Here is a 20,807-nt window from a genome sequence, read left to right as displayed (position 1 = left end):
GACAGACCAGGGAAGGGGGTGGGTGGGTGCAACGATCGGTCTAACCCGGCCTGTCGCCATTACGTCCCCCCTCGTCGCTCCCACCACAGCCTGGGGGGGAAATAGACTACAGACTGTGGTGAGGAAGCCTTGATTGTTGGCTTATACCGATAACAATCCAGTGTCTCCCCCAGAAAATGTGTTAGTTAAGGTGGTGTCTCTCCGGCGGACAGATTGGTGGGTGGGTGCAAGGATCGGTCTAACTCGGCCTGTCGCCATTACGTCCCCACCTAGTTGCTGCCACCACAGCCTGGGCGGGCAATAGACTACAGACTGTGGTGAGGAAGCCTTGATTGTTGGCTTACACCGATAACAATCCAGTGTCTCCCCCATAAAATGTGTTAGTTAAGGTGGTGTTTCTCCGGCGGAAAGACCGGGGAAGGGGGTGGGTGGGTGCAAGGATCGGTCTAACTCGGCCTGTCGCCATTACGTCCCCACCTTGTCGCTGCCACCACAGCCTGGGCGGGCAATAGACTACAGACTGTGGTGAGGAAGCCTCGTTTGTTGGCTTATACCGATAACAATCCAGTGTCTCCCCCAGAAAATGTGTTAGTTAAGGTGGTGTCTCTCCGGCGGACAGACCGGGGAAGGGGGTGGGTGGGTGCAAGGATCGGTGTAACTCGGCCTGTCGCCATTACGTCCCCATCTCGTCGCTGCCACCACAGCCTGGGCGGGCAATAGACTACAGACTGTGGTGAGGAAGCCTTGATTGTTGGCTTATACCGTTAACAATCCAGTGTCTCCCCCAGAAAATGTGTTAGTTAAGGTGGTGTCTCTCCGGCGGACAGACCGGGTAAGGGGGTGGGTGGGTGCAAGGATCGGTCCAACTCGGCCTGTCGCCATTACGTCCCCACCTCGTCGCTGCCACCACAGCCTGGGCGGGCAATAGACTACAGACTGTGGTGAGGAAGCCTTGATTGTTGGCTTATACCGATAACAATCCAGTGTCTCCCCCAGAAAATGTGTTAGTTAAGGTGGTGTCTCTCCGGCGGACAGACCGGAGAAGGGGGTGGGTGGGTGCAAGGATCGGTCTAACTCGGCCTGTCGCCATTACGTCCCCACCTCGTCGCTGCCACCACAGCCTGGGGGGGGCAATAGACTACAGACTGTGGTGAGGAAGCCTTGATTGTTGGCTTATACCGATAACAATCCAGTGTCTCCCCCAGAAAATGTGTTAGTTAAGGTGGTGTCTCTCCGGCGTACAGACCGGGGAAGGGGGTGGGTGTGTGCAACGATCGGTCTAACTCGGCCTGTCGCCATTACGTCCCCATCTCGTCGCTCCCACCACAGCCTGGGGGGGAAATAGACTACAGACTGTGGTGAGGAAGCCTTGATTGTTGGCTTGTACCGATAACAATCCAGTGTCTCCCCCAGAAAATGTGTTAGTTAAGGTGGTGTTTCTCCGGCGGACAGACCGGGGAAGGGGGTGGGTGTGTGCAACGATCGGTCTAACTCGGCCTGTCGCCATTACGTCCCCATCTCGTCGCTCCCACCACAGCCTGGGGGGGAAATAGACTACAGACTGTGGTGAGTAAGCCTTGATTGTTGGCTTGTACCGATAACAATCCAGTGTCTCCCCCAGAAAATGTGTTAGTTAAGGTGGTGTTTCTCCGGCGGACAGACCGGGGAAGGGGGTGGGTGGGTGCAACGATCGGTCTAACTCGGCCTGTCGCCATTACGTCCCCACCTCGTCGCTGCCACCACAGCCTGGGGGGGCAATAGACTACAGACTGTGGTGAGGAAGCCTTGATTGTTGGCTTATACTGATAACAATCCAATGTCTCCCCCAGAAAATGTGTTAGTTAAGGTGGTGTCTCTCCGGCGGACGGACTGGTGGGTGGGTGCAAGGGTAGGTCTAACCCGGCCTGTTGCCATTACGTCCCCACCTCCTCGCTGCCACCACAGCCTGGGGGGGCAATAGACTACAGACTGTGGTGAGGAAACCTTGATTGTTGGCTTATACCAATAACAATCCAGCGTCTCCCCCAGAAAATGTGTTAGTTAAGGTGGTGTTTCTCCGGCGGACAGACCGGAGAAGGGAGTGGGTGGGCGGGTGCAAGGATCGGTCTAACCCGGCCTGTCGCCATTACGTCCCCACCTCCTCGCTGCCACCACAGCCTGGGGGGGCAATAGACTACAGACTGTGGTGAGGAAACCTTGATTGTTGGCTTATACCGATAACAATCCAGTGTCCCCCCCAGAAAATGTGTTAGTTAAGGTGGTGTCTCTTTGGCGGACAGACCGGGGAAGGAGGTGGGTGGGTGCAAGGATCGGTTTAACTCGGCCTGTCGCCATTACGTCCCCACCTCGTCGCTGCCACCACAGCCTGGGCGGGCAATAGACTACAGACTGTGGTGAGGAAGCCTTGATTGTTGGCTTATACCGATAACAATCCAGTGTCTCCCCCAGAAAATGTGTTAAGGTGGTGTCTCTCCGGCGGACAGACCGGTGGGTGGGTGCAAGGATCGGTCTAACCCGGCCTGTTGCCATTATGTCCCCACCTTGTCGCTGCCACCACAGCCTGGGGGGGGCAATAGACTACAGACTGTGGTGAGGAAGCCTTGATTGTTGGCTTATACCGATAACAATCCAGTGTCTCCCCCAAAAAAAGGGGTTAAGGTGGTGTCTCTCCGGCGGACAGATCAGGGAAGGGGGTGGGTGGGTGCAAGGATCGGTCTAACTCGGCCTGTCGCCATTACGTCCCCACCTCGTCGCTGCTACCACAGCCTGGGCGGGCAACAGACTACAAACTGTGGTGAGGAAGCTTATAATTTCTGGTTGTGTTTTCCGCTCCATTTGCTGAATATATATATATATATACGATATATATCTCAATATTTTTTCCTTAAAGTAAAAACAAAACAGTCCTAGTTACCTGAGTTACTAAGTATGTCATTATCATGCCACATGCTTATATATGCTCAACTCATCATGCTTCATTTATTTCAGCATTTGGGAAGCCTGTCGTTGATGTTTATTATGTAAATGTTATATTTGTATCAACATGTGATAGCAGGGACCCTGCCATTCAAAACTAGGCTGCTACATTACTAATGATTAATGTAACTAGAGAGAGGGGGGGTTGCCCACATCTGAGGTCCTCTCCAAGGTTTCTCATAGTCAGCATTGTCACTGGCGTCCCACTGGATGTGAGTTTTCCTTGCCCTTTTGTGGGTTCTTCCGAGGATGTCGTAGTCGTAATGATTTGTGCAGTCCTTTGAGACGTTTGTGATTTGGGGCTATATAAATAAACATTGATTGATTGATTGATAGCTTTAAAAATAGTACAATAGCAATAGGAGAGACTATTCATCCCGGAACACCATGGAGTTCATATAGGCTTTATGATGCACTTGCATTACTAAATCAGAGACAGAAACTCCTCATTGAGCATAATGTCCTTTTTTGCTGTTTCAACACAGTTCAATCAACACAGAAAAAGGTCAAGTGAAATAACAGACAGACAGAGCTTTGGTGTCCGTAACACACGCACGCAGAACGCACACAAAGTGAGCTAACTTTACGCTAATTAGCCTTCCCCTCTAGAACGTCAACGGACTCATAGTGATGTTACTAGTAGTTGACTGGGAGGTGTTCATCATAATTTGGGGAGAGACCTGGTAAACACCCATCTGTTCATCAAGACGCAGGAGCACTGACTCCATGCGCTCTGAATACGCACTGCTGATTGGCTGTTACTTATTTCCCACCATAATTTACAAATAAATTCTTTAAAATTCCTACAATGTGAATTCCTGGATTTTTTTCCCCCCACATTGAAATAGTACAATAGCAATAGGAGAGACTACTCATCCCTGAACACCATGGAGTTCATGTAGGCTTTATGATGCACTTGCATTACTAAATCAGAGACAGAAACTCCTCATTTAGCATAATGTCCTTTTTTGCTGTTTCAACACAGTTCAATCAACACAGGTTGGTAGAGCGTCTGTGCCAGCAACTTGAGGGTTGCAGGTTCGATTCCCGCTTCCGCCAACCTAGTCACTGCCGTTGTGTCCTTGGGCAAGACACTTGACCCACCTGCTCCCAGTGCCACCCACACTGAATTAAATGGAACTTAGATATTGGGTTTCACTATGTAAAGCGCTTTGAGTCACTTGAGAAAAGCGCTATATAAATATAATTCACTTCACACTTCACTTCACTGTTCATCAAGACGCAGGAGCACTGACTCCATGCGCTCTGAATACGCACTGCTGATTGGCTGTTACTTATTTCCCACCGTAATTTACAAATAAATTCTTTAAAATTCCTACAATGTGAATTCCTGGATTTTTTCCCCCCCATATTGATTGATTGATAGTTGTAAAAATAGTACAATAGCAATAGGAGAGACTACTCATCCCTGAACACCATGGAGTTCATGTAGACTTGCATTACTAAATCAGAGACAGAAACTCCTCATTTAGCATAATGTCCTTTTTTGCTGTTTCAACACAGTTCAATCAACACAGGTTGGTAGAGCGTCTGTGCCAGCAACTTGAAGGTTGCAGGTTCGATTCCCGCTTCCGCCATCCTAGTCACTGCCGTTGTGTCCTTGGGCAAGACACTTGACCCACCTGCTCCCAGTGCCACCCACACTGGTTTAAATGGAACTTAGATATTGGGTTTCACTATGTAAAGCGCTTTGAGTCACTTGAGAAAAGCGCTATATAAATATAATTCACTTCACACTTCACTTCACTGTTCAAGACGCAGGAGCACTGACTCCATGCGCTCTGAATACGCACTGCTGATTGGCTGTTACTTATTTCCCACCGTAATTTACAAATAAATTCTTTAAAATTCCTACAATGTGAATTCCTGGATTTCCCCCCCCCCCACATTGATTGATTGATAGCTGTAAAAATAGTACAATAGCAATAGGAGAGACTACTCATCCCTGAACACCATGGAGTTCATGTAGGCTTTATGATGCACTTGCATTACTAAATTAGAGACAGAAACTCCTCATTTAGCATAATGTCCCTTTTTGCTGTTTCAACACAGTTCAATCAACACAGGTTGGTAGAGCGTCTGTGCCAGCAACTTGAAGGTTGCAGGTTCGATTCCCGCTTCCGCCATCCTAGTCACTGCCGTTGTGTCCTTGGGCAAGACACTTGACCCACCTGCTCCCAGTGCCACCCACACTGGTTTAAATGGAACATAGATATTGGGTTTCACTATGTAAAGCGCTTTGAGTCACTTGAGAAAAGCGCTATATAAATATAATTCACTTCACACTTCACTTCACTGTTCATCAAGACGCAGGAGCACTGACTCCATGCGCTGTGAATACGCACTGCTGATTGGCTGTTACTTATTTCCCACCATAATTTACAAATAAATTCTTTAAAATTCCTACAATGTGAATTCCTGGATTTTTTCCCCCCACATTGATTGATTGATAGTTGTAAAAATAGTACAATAGCAATAGGAGAGACTACTCATCCCGGAACACCATGGAGTTCATGTAGGCTTTATGATGCACTTGCATTACTAAATCAGAGACAGAAACTCCTCATTTAGCATAATGTCCTTTTTTGCTGTTTCAACACAGTTCAATCAACACAGGTTGGTAGAGCGTCTGTGCCAGCAACTTGAGGGTTGCAGGTTCGATTCCCGCTTCCGCCATCCCAGTCACTGCCGTTGTGTCCTTGGGCAAGACACTTGACCCACCTGCTCCCAGTGCCACCCACACTGGTTTAAATGGAACTTAGATATTGGGTTTCACTATGTAAAGCGCTATATAAATATAATTCACTTCACATTCTGTCTCTCACAGTTGAAGTGTACCTATGATGAATATTACAGAACTCTGTCACCATTTTAACTGGCTGACTAAATACTTTTTTTCGGCCCCCGTCAATGAAAGCCAAGGCAAGACTCACCGCTGCTTTCGTCCGCCGCCCCGTCCAGCTGGGGGATGGACAGGTGGAACAAAGAATGACTTGCACTGCCCTCCAGGTCTTCATCAGAGAAGTCCTGTTGCTCATCACTCAGACTGTCCTCCGCCTCCTTGGAACTGGGTCTGTACACACCAGAAAGGCGGTCTCGTACCTGCCGTCGTAGTGAAGGTGGAGGACTCACCTGGGCAGAAAGGAACTCGCCGGGGGTTCCTTGTCCCACCGCTGGGACATGGTGACGCTCAACTCTGCCTCTTCCTCGTCCAGCGCCGGCCGCGCCTCCTCTTCATCACTGTTGTAGTGGTCGCTCTTAGCACCAGGAAAGGACAAGGACCGGGAACCGTGCAGAACTGGAGTCCTGCAGAACTCATCGTCCGCTAGACCTGCCAGCAGATCTATCATGGCTCGGTCTTGGCTGGTGTCTGCATGGATCACACACATATGTGAGTTAATATCAATTATAACAAACTAGGATTGTCCCAATAACAGTTTACATATTAAGTCTTTATATATATATATATATGTATATTGTTATTTGAAAGTTACATGTAAGTGTGATATAAACAAGAATAGCCAATTAAATAAATATTACAGACAAAAATGTCTAATTGTTAGTATGAACACAAACCTCTAAATAACAGGTTACAATTATTTTAGGGACGGCGTGCGCAGTGGGAGAGTCCCTGGTTCAAATCCCGCCTGGTACCAACCTCGTCACGTCCGTTGTGTCCTGAGCAAGACACTTCACCCTTGCTCCTGATGGGTGCTGGTTGGCGCCTTGCATGGGGCGGCTTAGCTCGGTTGGTAGAGTGGCCGTGCCAGCAACTTGAGGGTTGCAGGTTCGATTCCCGCTTCCGCCATCCTAGTCACTGCCGTTGTGTCCTTGGGCAAGACACTTGACCCGCCTGCTCCCAGTGCCACCCACACTGGTTTAAATGTCACTTAGATATTATTAGTGATTCCTAGAGCCCCAAAAAAGTCTGCGGGCTATAGAGTGTTTTCCGTTCGGGCTCCAGTACTCTGGAATGCCCTCCCGGTAACAGTTCGAGATGCTACCTCAGTAGAAGCATTTAAGTCTCACCTTAAAACTCATCTGTATACTCTAGCCTTTAAATAGACCTCCTTTTTAGACCAGTTGATCTGCCGCTTCTTTTCTTTCTCCTATGTCCCCCCCGCCATTGTGGAGGGGGTCCGGTCCGATGACCATGGATGAAGTACTGACTGTCCAGAGTCGAGACCCAGGATGGACCGCTCGCCTGTATCGGTTGGGGACATCTCTACGCTGCTGATCCGCTTGAGATGGTTTCCTGTGGACGGGACTCTCGCTGCTGTCTTGGATCCGCTTGAACTGAACTCTCGCGGCTGTGTTGGAGCCACTATGGATTGAACTTTCACAGTATCATGTTAGACCCGCTCGACATCCATTGCTTTCGGTCCCCTAGAGAGGGGGGGTTGCCCACATCTGAGGTCCTCTCCAAGGTTTCTCATAGTCAGCATTGTCACTGGCGTCCCACTGGATGTGAATTCTCCCTGCCCACTGGGTGTGAGTTTTCCTTGCCCTTTTGTGGGTTCTTCCGAGGATGTTGTAGTCGTAATGATTTGTGCAGTCCTTTGAGACATCTGTGATTTGGGGCTATATAAATAAACATTGATTGATTGATTGATAGATATTGGGGTTCACTATGTAAAGCGCTTTGAGTCACTAGAGAAAAAGCGCTATATAAATATAACTCACTTCACTCCCTCCATCAGTGTGTGAATGGGTAAATGTGGAAGTAGTGTCAAAGCGCTTTGAGTACCTTGAAGGTACTCAAAGCGCTATAATAGTACAACCCATTTATCATTTATTATTTTTTATTATGCAAAGCCACAGCTATTTGTCAACAACACCCAGAAACGCTTCGCTCTGTAAGTGCAAGTTAAAACTGTACTACAGCGTGGCGCGACCGGAGGGTCGCTGGTTCAATCCCCACGTAGTACCAACCTCGTCACGTCCGTTGTGTCCTTGAGCAAGACACTTCACCCTTGCTCCTGATGGGTGCTGGTTAGCACCTTGCATGGCAGCTCCCTCCATCAGTGTGTGAATGTGTGTGTGAATGGGTAAATGTGGAAGTAGTGTCAAAGCGCTTTGAGTACCTTGAAGGTAGAAAAGCGCTATACAAGTACAACCCATTTATCATTTATTATTTTTTATTATGCAAAGCCACAGCTATTTGTCAACACCACCCAGAAACGCTTCGCTCTGTAAGTGCAAGTTAAAACTGTACTACAGCGTGGCGCAGTGGAAGAGTGGCCGTACGCAACCGGAGGGTCGCTGGTTCAATCCCCACCTAGTACCAACCTCGTCACGTCTGTTGTGTCCTTGAGCAAGACACTTCCCCCTTGCTCCTGATTAGCACCTTGCATGGCAGCTCCCTCCATCAGTGTGTGAACGTGTGTGTGAATGGGTAAATGTGGAAGTAGTGTCAAAGCGCTTTGAGTACCTTGAAGGTAGAAAAGCGCTATACAAGTAAAACCCATTTATCATTTATTATTTTTTATTATGCAAAGCCACAGCTATTTGTCAACAACACCCAGAAACGCTTCGCTCTGTAAATGCAAGTTAAAACTGTACTAAAGGCGTGGTGCAGTGGAAGAGTGGCCGTACGCAACCGGAGGGTCGCTGGTTCAATCCCCACCTAGTACCAACCTCGTCACGTCCGTTGTGTCCTTGAGCAAGACACTTCACCCTTGCTCCTGATTAGCACCTTGCATGGCAGCTCCCTCCATCAGTGTGTGAACGTGTGTGTGAATGGGTAAATGTGGAAGTAGTGTCAAAGCGCTTTGAGTACCTTGAAGGTAGAAAAGCGCTATACAAGTACAACCCATTTATCATTTATTATTTTTTTATTATGCAAAGCCACAGCTATTTGTCAACAACACCCAGAAACGCTTCGCTCTGTAAGTGCAAGTTAAAACTGTACTACAGCGCGGCGCGACCGGAGGGTCGCTGGTTCAATCCCCACCTAGTACCAACCTCGTCACGTCCGTTGTGTCCTTGAGCAAGACACTTCACCCTTGCTCCTGATGGGTGCTGGTTAGCGCCTTGCATGGCAGCTCCCTCCATCAGTGTGTGAATGTGTGTGTGAATGGGTAAATGTGGAAGTAGTGTCAAAGCGCTTTGAGTACCTTGAAGGTGGAAAAGCGCTATACAAGTACAACCCATTTATCATTTATTTATATATATATATATATATAAAACTGGGTATTTCTGTCTGTCATTCCGTCGTATATTTTTGTTCCTTTTACAGCAGGTTTTTTTTGTAGAGAATAAATGATGAAAAAAAACACCTAAAGGGGAACATTATCACAATTTCAAAAGGGTTAAAAACAATAAAAATCAGTTCCCAGTAGCTTGTTTTATTTTTCCAAGTTTTTTTCAAAATTTTACACCTCCCGGAATATCCCTAAAAAAAGCTTTAAAGTGCCTTATTTTCGCTATCTTCGAAACCACTATCCATTTCCCTGTGATGTCACACAGTGCTGCCAATGTAAACAAACAATGGGAATACCACAGCAAGATATAGCGACATTGGCTCGGATTCAAACTCGGATTTCAGCGGCTTAAGCGATTCAACGGATCAAGCATGTATTGAAACGGATGGTCGGAGTATGGAATCGGATAGCGAAAACGAAATTGAAGAAGAAATTGAAGCTATTGACGCTATTCAGCCATAGCATGGGTGTACCTAATGAAGTGGCCCATAGCATGGCTGCCTTATTAGCATCGCCGGTAAAATGTGCGGACCAAACGATCAGGACTTTCGCATCTTGTGACACTGGAGCAACTTAAATCCGTCGATTGGTAAGTGTTTGTTTCGCATTAAATGTGGGTATCTAGTGTTCAAATGTACATACAGCTAGCGTAAATAGCTAGCTGTATGTACATAGGGTCCATGGGCCAAGGACCCTATTGAAACTGCTGTGTTTTATTATTATTCCGCACCTACGCGCTGTAATTTGACCCCCTTAACATGCTTCGAAACTCACCAAATTTGACACACACGTCGGTATAGCAAACCTTCCCAACATATTAAGCAACCAATCCCCCAAAATGAAAATTGCGCTCTAGCGCCCCCCCTAGGAAAAAATTACTGACAAAACTGCATGTAACTTCTGTTAGGAATGTCATAGCGACATGAAACAAAAACTCCTATGTAGGTCTGACTTAGACCCAATTTTCATACACTCACTTCTTTCAGCAAAAATCTACAGGAAGTTGGCAAAAACCCCTTCAAAATAAAATTTTTGCAAAAAATGCCATTTTTGCCTCTTTGCGCTGTAATTGGACCCCTTTAAAATGCTTCAAAAGTCACCAAACTTGGCGCACACATAAGGACTGGCGAATATTGCGATCTAGTGAAAAAAAACAAATCCCAAAACTCAAAATTGCGCTCTAGCGCTATTTTTTGAATAAAACACTGAAAAAACTGCTCCTAGGAAGAAAACACAGACAAAACTGCTTGTAACTTCCGGTAAGAATGTCGGAGAGACATGAAAGAAAAACCTCTATGTAGGTCTCGCTTAGACCTACATTTCATAGATTGACAACCCCCAACAAAAATCAAAAGGAAGTTTGCAATCCCCCCTTCAAAACAAAAGCTTTGTAAAAACCGGTCACCTTTCTTCAAACATTATCTCCTCTGAGTGCGTTTGTTGTTTTGGCTTCAAACTCGCACAGGAGAGAGATTCAACCCTTCTGATTAAAAGTATAGAACAGAGTTTTGATGAGTTCTCAGGTTTTGATTTTACTCGCCTTCAAAGAACCCCTGTGCAAAGTCTCCTAAAAAATGTCATTTTTGCCTCTTTGAGCTGTTATTTGACCCCCTTAAAATGCTTCTAAACTCAACAAACTTGACACACACATCAGGTCTGGCAAAAATTGCGATCTGATGAAAAAAACCTAACCTCAAAACTCAAAATTGCGCTCTATCGCCCCCCTAGGAATACAACAAGGACAAACTGCTCCTAGGAAGAAAAGACAGACAAAACTGCTTGTAACTTCCGGTAGGAATGTCAGAGAGACATGAAACAAAAAAACACTATGTAGGTCTCACTTAGACCTACATTTTAATAATTAACATACTTTAGCAAAAAATCAAAAGGAAGTTTGATATTTTCACTTCAATACAACAACTGCATTACTTTCACAATGCATTAAATAGTGGCAGCAAGGTGTCTGCTACCGTGGGGCTCGGGGGTAGCAGCCCAAGGCGCGCTCGCACCTTCGCACCATAATTTGACCCCCTTAACATGCTTCAAAACTCACCAAATTTGACACACACATCGGTATGGAGCGGCAGACCAACTTATTAAGCAACCAAACCCCAAAAATGAAAATTGCGCGCTAGCGCCCCCTAGGAAGAGACAAAAAACAGACTGCTTGTAACTTCCGTTAGGAATGTCGTAGAGACATGAAACAAAAACCTCTATGTAGGTCAGACTTAGACCTACATTTCCAATGAAACACTTCTATACCTAAAATCAACAGGAAGTTGGCAAAAACCCCTTCAAAACTAAATTTTTGCAAAAAATGCCTTTTTTGCCTCTTTGAACTGATATTTGACCCCCTTAAAATGCTTCAAAGTGCCAGTTAAAGCTATACTATGCCAAGCGAAAGCCATTTATCAACAACATCCAGAAACGCCAATCTGTAATTTGACCCCCTTAACATGCTTCAAAACTCACCAAATTTTACACACACATCAGGACTGGTGAAAATTGCCATCCAATAAAAAAACCAAACCCCAAAAATAAAAATTGTGCTCTAGCTCCCCCTAGGAAAAAATACTGACAAAACTGCTTGTAAATTCTGTTAGGAATGTCGTAGAGTGATGAAACAAAAACTTCTATGTAGGTCTGACTAAGATCGGGACTCTGGACACGGCGGCAGCGGCCAAAGGCGGACCCGACCAACGCTGCTTGCAGCTTTAATTATTATCATTCCTTGTCATATTAATCAATAAAATGGAGAGAAAGTGACGTTGTACCTAAGAGGGATGAGTGGTTGGATGTCTGAGAATGCTGTAGAAAGTTCTGACTGTTCTCCAGGAGACTTAAGATGGCTTCCTCGTCAACAACGGCCTCTTCCGGGACCTCAGCCCTACGTTCCACAGGTTCTAGAGGAAAGAACAAAATGCCCATGTTAGGGATTCAAACTCGGTGATTGCATGCAGAATAATGTCTCTTACTTTTATTACCATCACCCCCTTTTATGGGACACAAACACTTAGCATATAATGGTAGCTTTGAATAGGACGACGCATAAAATATTACCCTGTTTTACCCACGCTTTAAACCAGGGGTCGGGAACCTTTTTCCCTGAGAGAGCCATGAAAGCCAAATATTTAAGAGCCATATAATATTTTTTAACACTGAATACAACTAAATGCATGTTTTTTTAAGTAAGACAAACATTTTTAGAGTACGATAAGTCTCTTATTCTTTTTAATAACATTGTTATTCTGAAACGAACCAATAATAAATAAAATACTTCTTAATGCGACTTCTCGAACTGGTGGGGTAGAAAACGGATGGATGGATTAAAATGCATGAGAATGTTTTATGTTTTTAACACGTACCATGAATTGATTTACGTGGATCCCGACTTAAACAAGTTGAAAAACTTAGTCGGGTGTTACCATTTAGTGGTCAATTGTACGGAATATGTACTGTACTTTGCAAACTACTAATAAAAGTTTCAATCAATCAATCAATCAATCAATCAAAATTGTGATTACCAGCAGAATTATTACTTATTGTGTTAAGCAATGTCAGGTAAGGTTTATCTGAGAGCCAGATGCAGTCCTCAAAAGAGCCACAGGTTCCCTACCCACGCTTTAAACCTTCGGCTTATAAAACGGTGTGGCTAATTTATGTTTTTTTTTTGCAGAAATCGTCAAAATTCCAGTTTTTCAATCCCTTTTTTCAAACGACTATTCCTCCCACATTTTTCAAACCCACTTCACCGTCAAAGCATTCCTCTTAACCAGGACAAAAAACAAAGTCCTGGTGAGAGTGCGGCTATACGACCACATCACACAAATTCATTAAATCCCTTCACTCGCTTCCTGTTCCACTCAGGACTGAATACAAAGTCTCCCTACTAACTCACCAGTGCCTCCATGGAAATGCCGCCCTCTACCTCAAATAACTGCTCACCCCCAAATCCTCCACACCACTCCTCCTCCAACCTGCGAGGACAAAAGTCCGAACTATGGGAAATCAGGCTTTCTTCTCCGCTGCTGCCAGTCTGTGGAATGCTCTACCTGACCACCTGAGGGCACCACAGACTGTGAATGTTTTAAAAAAAGGCTTAAAACCCCTTCTTTTTTAAAAAGCCTTTTTATAGATATTGCACTGTAGCACTTTAAGGTTGTTAGCTCCCTGTAAAGTGCTTTTATAAATAAAATCTATTATTAAAGTTGTTTTTTGAACTGGAAAAATTCACAGTTTTCCTGAAATTCCGGGATTTCCATAATACATTTTTAATTTCTCAATTCAAAATGTTACCACTTCAACATTTCTCGTGCGATTTGAAGTATTCCAAGACTAACTCATTCAAAACATTCACATTTCTTAGCATTTTCAAAAAAAATTCCCAGAATTCCCCAAATTTCATGAAATTCCCATTGAGATCAATGGGACATTTTTCAAAGTTCCACAACTCCCACATTTTTTATCTGGTTCAAACCGTTCTAACTTCAAAATATTTGGTCATTTTGGGTTTTAGTGTGCTCACCTTCAACAATTATTATAAAAAATCTCAGATTTCTTAGAATTTTCCATTCAAAATGAATTATCCATTTTTCAAACTTCAACAATTCCTACATTTTTCAACTGATTCAAACCTTTATAACTTTAACACATTGAATTGATTCTGGAAATAAATAAAAAAACATTTGTCCACGTTCAATAAATTTCCAGGAAATCAAATTTTTTTTTCTAACCTTTTTTAATGCGATGACTCCTATCACATTTTTTTTTAACCTGTTTCAAGCGTTCCATCGTCAAAACATTCCTCTTAGACAATCAATTCAGCTCATTCAGGACATTCATGCTCCTAATTATTATTTTTTTTATCCTCCTTTTCCCCCAAAATTCCAGGAAGTTCCCATTGAACTGAACGGGAAAATTTTCCAATTTGCACAATTTTCACATTTTTCAACCAATTCCAACATCAACACATTCAATTCATCTTGTAAATTGCAAGAACCATTTTTCCACGTTCAACAAATTTCCAGGAATTCCTGTTTTTATCTAACCTTATTTCCAACCTTTTTTTAGTGCGATGACTCTTTCACATTTTTTGACCTGTTTCAAGCGTTCCAAAGTCAAAACATTCCTCTTAGTCAGGACAAAAAAACAAGTTGGTTTAAGAACTTGAAAAATTCCCAGTTTTCCCGAAATTATAAAAATTCCAACACCAACCAATTCAGGACATTTATGCTCCTAAACATTTTCAATAAAATCCTGGTTTTTCCCCAAAATTCCAGGAAGTTCCCATTGAACTGAAAGGGAAATTTTTCCAAGTTGCACAATTCTCACATTTTTCAACAGATTCAAATCACCTGAGAAATTCCAACAACCATTTTTCCACATTCAACAAATTTCCAGGAATTCCTGTTTTTTCCTAACCTTATTTCCAACCTTTTTTTAGTGTGATGACTCCTTTCACATTTTTCAACCCACCGTCAAAACATTCCTCTTAGTCAGGACAAAAAAACAAGTTGGTTTAAGAACTTGAAAAATTCCCAGTTTTCCCGAAATTATAAAATTATAAAAATTCCAACACCAACCAATTCAGGACATTTATGCTCCTAAACATTTTCAATAAAATCCTGCTTTTTCCCAAAAATTCCAGGAAGTTCCCATTGAACTGAAAGGGAAATTTTTCCAAGTTGCACAATTCTCACATTTTTCAACAGATTCAAATCACCTCAGAAATTCCAACAACCATTTTTCCACATTCAACAAATTTCCAGGAATTCCTGTTTTTTCTAATCTTATTTCCAACCTTTTTAGTGCGATGACTCTTTTCACATTTTTCAACCCACCATCAAAACATTCTTCTTAGTCAGGACAGAAAAGCAAATTGGTTTAAGAACTTGAAAAATTCCCAGTTTTCCCGAAATTCCATAATACCATTTCTCATTTAAAAAAACTGTTGCTATTTCAACATTTCTTGACCGATTAAAAAAATGTCAACACCAACCAATTCCGCTCATTCAGGACATTTATGCTTCTCAACATTTTCAATAAAATCCCGTTTTTCCCCAAAATTCCAGGAAGTTTCCATTGAACTGAATAGGAAATTTTTCCAAGTTGCACAATTCCCACATTTTTCAGCCGATTCAATTCACCTCAAAAATTCCAACAACCATTTTTCCACGTTCAACAAATTTCCAGGAATTCCTGTTTTTTCCTAACCTTATTTCCAACCTTTTTTTAGTGCGATGACTCCTTTCACATTTTTCAACCCACCATCAAAACATTCCTCTTAGTCAGGACAGAAAAGCAAATTGGTTTAAGAACTTGAAAAATTCCCAGTTTTCCCGAAATTCCATAATACCATTTCTCATTTAAAAAACTGTTACTACTTCAACATTTCTTGACCGATTAAAAAAATTCCAACACCAACCAATTCAGGACATTTATGCTCCCAATCATTTCCAATAAATTCCCGCTTTTTCCCCAAAATTCCAGGAAGTTCCCATTGAACTGAATAGGACATTTTTCCAAGTTGCACAATTCCCACATTTTTCAGCCGATTCAATTAATCTTGGAAATTCCAACAACCATTTTTCCACGTTCAACAAATTTCCAGAAATTCCTGGTTTTTCCTAACCATATTTCCAACTTTTTTAAAGGCGATGACTTCTTTCACATTTTTCAACCCACCGTCAAAACATTCCTCTGAGTCAGGACGAAAAAACAAGTTGGTTTAAGAACTTGAAAAATTCCCAGTTTTCCCGAAATTATAAAAATTCCAACACCAACCAATTCAGGACATTTATGCTCCTAAACATTTTCAATAAAATCCTGCTTTTTCCCCAAAATTCCAGGAAGTTCCCATTGAACTGAAAGGGAAATTTTTCCAAGTTGCACAATTCTCACATTTTTCAACAGATTCAAATCACCTCAGAAATTCCAACAACCATTTTTCCACATTCAACAAATTTCCAGGAATTCCTGTTTTTTCCTAACCTTATTTCCAACCTTTTTTTAGTGTGATGACTCCTTTCACATTTTTCAACCCACCGTCAAAACATTCCTCTTAGTCAGGACAAAAAAACAAGTTGGTTTAAGAACTTGAAAAATTCCCAGTTTTCCCGAAATTATAAAATTATAAAAATTCCAACACCAACCAGTTCAGGACATTTATGCTCCTAAACATTTTCAATAAAATCCTGCTTTTTCCCAAAAATTCCAGGAAGTTCCCATTGAACTGAAAGGGAAATTTTTCCAAGTTGCACAATTCTCACATTTTTCAACAGATTCAAATCACCTCAGAAATTCCAACAACCATTTTTCCACATTCAACAAATTTCCAGGAATTCCTGTTTTTTCTAATCTTATTTCCAATCTTTTTAGTGCGATGATTCTTTTCACATTTTTCAACCCACCGTCAAAACATTCCTCTTAGTCAGGACGGAAAAGCAAATTGGTTTAAGAACTTGAAAAATTCCCAGTTTTCACGAAATTCCGTAATACCATTTCTCATTTAAAAAACTGTTGCTATTTCAACATTTCTTGACCGATTAAAAAAATTTCAACACCAACCAATTCCGCTCATTCAGGACATTTATGCTCCTAAACATTTTCAATAAAATCCTGCTTTTTCCCAAAAATTCCAGGAAGTTCCCATTGAACTGAAAGGGAAATTTTTCCAAGTTGCACAATTCTCACATTTTTCAACAGATTCAAATCACCTCAGAAATTCCAACAACCATTTTTCCACATTCAACAAATTTCCAGGAATTCCTGTTTTTTCTAATCTTATTTCCAACCTTTTTAGTGCGATGACTCTTTTCACATTTTTCAACCCACCGTCAAAACATTCCTCTTAGTCAGGACAAAAAAACAAGTTGGTTTAAGAACTTGAAAAATTCCCAGTTTTCACGAAATTCCGTAATACCCTTTCTCATTTAAAAAACTGTTGCTATTTCAACATTTCTTGACCGATTAAAAAAATTTCAACACCAACCAATTCCGCTCATTCAGGACATTTATGCTTCTCAACATTTTCAATAAAATCCCGTTTTTCCCCAAAATTCCAGGAAGTTTCCATTGAACTGAATAGGAAATTTTTCCAAGTTGCACAATTCCCACATTTTTCAGCCGATTCAATTCACCTCAAAAATTCCAACAACCATTTTTCCACGTTCAACAAATTTCCAGGAATTACTGTTTTTTCCTAAGCTTATTACCAACCTTTTTTTAGTGCGATGACTCCTTTCACATTTTTCAACCCACCATCAAAACATTCTTCTTAGTCAGGACAGAAAAGCAAATTGGTTTAAGAACTTGTAAAATTCCCAGTTTTCACGAAATTCCGTAATACCATTTCTCAATTAAAAACTTTTACTCCTCCAACATTTCTTGACCGATTTAAACAATTCCAACACCAACCAATTCATCTCATTCATGCTTAGTAATTTTTTATTTTTTTTAAATTCCCAAATTTCCAGAAAGTTCCTATTGAACTGAATGGGATATTTTTTGCAAGGTGCACAAATCCCACATTTTTCAACCAATTCGAACCATTCCAACATCAACACATTCCACTCATTCAAACTAACACTTCCCCAAGTTCCAAACCAAATTCCGGTTTCCTGGAAACTCAAACTCTTCAACATTCAAACTATTCCGACATTTATCCTACATTCTGTCAGCATTTCAATTCAACTTCAGCATTGCCGTCATCTAATTATTATTAATAATCCTCACAAGGTCATCTTCGAATCTTGTTTTCACGATCCTATTAAAACATAAGAATGCTGACCTGGCTCAGAGTCCTCGTGTAAGTCCACAGCTGAAGCAGGCGTGCATTGCATCTCCTCAGCATGCAGAGAAGAATGGAGGGTGAGGTCACTCAAGTCCTCTTCGTCCCCGATAGTGGAAGTCTGCGTCCTAAATAGGATTGGAAGACATTAACAGTATATTAATAATTCAGTGCATATTCATAAAGGTCTCTGCGTACAAACATTGTTTTGAGGAATCATCCGGCAAAACAAAGAAATCTTATACATTGGTGACCAAGTCTCAGCGCCTTGTTTCATTTAGTACAGGGGTGTCCAAACTTTTTCCACTAAAGGCCGCACACTACGGAATTATATCATCCGCAACCGCATCACCAAAGTCGTCATCCGCCCGCCGTCCACCCGAACCAACATTTTATCAGAACCGCAACCGCCCGTTGAAATACATCAGAGGTCGGCCACCTTTACCACTCAAAGAGCTATTTAGACCCGTATCACAGAGTAAAGAAGACAATGGGAGCCGCTAACGTTCTCGCGAATATCCAACTGTATTCATCCTGATAATAAGAATAAGGGTGTGCTGAGAAGCCATTGCCTTAGACACCGTCAACAACATGTACACACCGATTGTTAGTCCAGCAACATGTGTGCAGCTTCCGCAATCACACGTACAAGATTGAAAGGAATACTGGGTGACACAGAGTACACTGATGGTTGTGATATAAACAATTTTAACACTCTTATTAATATGCGCCACGCTGTGAAGCCACACCCAACAAGAATGCTAAACACATTTCAGGAGAACATCCTCACAGTAACACAGCATAAACGCATCACAACAAATACCCAGAATCCTTTGCATCCGTGACTTCCCTGAATATATTTTACACCCCCCCAATCCTGCCCACCTTACGACGCACTGGGGGGAGAGGGGGGGTTGTATTCAGGTTGTATCACGGATGCAAAGGTTTCTGGGTATTTGTTTTTTTATTTTAAAAACCAATGCAATATATAGAGAAAAAAATATACATTTAGACCTCCACTCAGTTATGATCCCGGGGACCCCAAAAGGGTTTTGGTAAAAAAAAAAAATATTAAAAATGTGTTATTATTCAAAAATTACCATTTTCATTATTTTTCAAGTTTTAAATCTCTAGATCATCATTAATAAAAAAAAATGGAAAAAACACAAAATATGCAATATTTTCACCCACTTTTTTAGGCGGAATATTTGAGATTATATAATAATTGGAGCCTTGATTTTGGATTTTGATTTATTATTATTTTTTGAGCAATGACACTTAAAAAACAAAACACACTAAAATAATTGGGGATCCAAAGGTGTCTTACTCATTAAAGTGTTAAAAAAATAAATTATACATTTTATTTACTGTTTAAGCACAACAATCTCGAGATCAACTTCAGATATATCCGTCAATTTTAAGTTTTATAGTTGTTTACGTTTTTTGTTCGTATGTCTTAGGCCCTTCTTTAAAAAAAAAACAGCAAAACATAAAGTATGCAACATTTTCCCCAAAAAATATTTCAAAGTGGAATATTTAATGTGACGTAATTGGAACCTTGAATAAGTCAATAATTCAAAACGACATTGATTTTGATTCATTATTTTTTTAAAGATGGCAGCTTTGTGTTATAAGAGTAAGCATTGCAAACATTTCTTGTTACATTTGCTCTTTTATACCACTTTTTATGATTTAATTTCTTTTTAGTTGTATTCTTAAAATCAACAGTCTCCCTTCTCATATTTTAGCCTTCACACATTCTCAATGTCTGGACTACAGGCAGGCCAGTCTAGTACCCGCACTCTTTTGGCATCGTCTTGCTGAAATAAGCAGGGGCGTCCATGAGAACAACAAAAGCTGTATGTACCTTTCAGCATTAATGGTGCCTTCACAGATGTGTAAATTACCCATGCCTTAGCCACTAATACACCCCCATACCGTCTTTTTTTGACTTTTTACATTTTCACCCTAGAACAGTCCCCATGGTTCATCTCCTCTTTGGTCCACGGTTTCCAAAAACAATGTGAAATGTGGACTCGTTAGACCACAAAACACTTTTCCACTTTGCATCAGTCTATCTTGGATGAGCTCCGGCCCAGCGAAGCCGACGGCGCTTCTGGGTGTTGTTGATAAATAGCTTTGCCTTTGCATAGTAGAGTTTTAACTTGCGCTTACAGATGTAGCGACCGACTCTAGTTACTGACAGTGGTTTTCCGAAGTGTTCCTGAGCCCATGTGGTGATATCCTTTACACACTGCTGTGGCTTTTTGATGCGGTAGCGCCTGAGGGATCCAATGTGTGTAATATCATGGCTTACGTGCGGTGATTTCTCCACATTCTTTGAACATGTTGATGATATTACGGAGCGTAGATGGTGAAATCCCTAAATTCCTTGCAATAGCTGCTTGAGAAATGTTGTTTTCTTAAACAATTTGCTCAGGCATTTGTTGACAAAGTGGTGACCCTCGCTCCCCGTCCTTGTTTGTGAATGAGTGAGCATTTCACGGAAGCTGCTTTTATACCCAATCTCCTGTTCCCAATTAGCCTGTTCACCTGTGGGATGTTCCAAATAAGTCTTTGACGAACATTCTCTCACTCTTTTTTGCCACTTGTGCCAGCTTTTTTCGAATCAAACTCCAAATGAGCTAATATTTGCACAAAATAACCAGTGTGAACATGAAATATGTTGTCTTTGCAGTCTATTCAATTGAATATAAGTTGAAAAGGATGTGTTGTATTCTTTTTTTTATTTACCATTTACACAAGGTGACAACTTCACTGCTTTTGGGGTTTGTAGTCAGAAAAAGAAGTAGGAGTTG

At 42.0% G+C, this 20,807-nt stretch overlaps 1 protein-coding gene across 1 annotated transcript in view; it reads right to left on the bottom strand.

Moving 5' to 3' along the window:
- Window positions 1–20,807, bottom strand: part of LOC133548684 (DNA polymerase zeta catalytic subunit-like) — a 134,215-nt gene that overhangs the window by 73,584 nt on the left and 39,824 nt on the right. Inside the window, exons 7-10 of the mRNA XM_061893655.1 lie at window positions 17,989–18,116; window positions 11,975–12,103; window positions 6,130–6,367; window positions 5,931–6,070 (exon numbers count right to left, since the gene is read on the bottom strand). Of these exons, the coding sequence (XP_061749639.1) occupies window positions 5,931–6,070; window positions 6,130–6,367; window positions 11,975–12,103; window positions 17,989–18,116 (635 nt within the window). The remainder of the gene's footprint in view (window positions 1–5,930; window positions 6,071–6,129; window positions 6,368–11,974; window positions 12,104–17,988; window positions 18,117–20,807) is intronic.

The sequence above is a fragment of the Nerophis ophidion genome, linkage group LG03 (genome assembly GCF_033978795.1).
Source record: "Nerophis ophidion isolate RoL-2023_Sa linkage group LG03, RoL_Noph_v1.0, whole genome shotgun sequence".
Lineage (NCBI taxonomy): Eukaryota > Metazoa > Chordata > Actinopteri > Syngnathiformes > Syngnathidae > Nerophis > Nerophis ophidion.
Note: the sequence above shows the minus strand (reverse complement) of the source record. Positions and strands in the feature narration are given on the sequence as shown.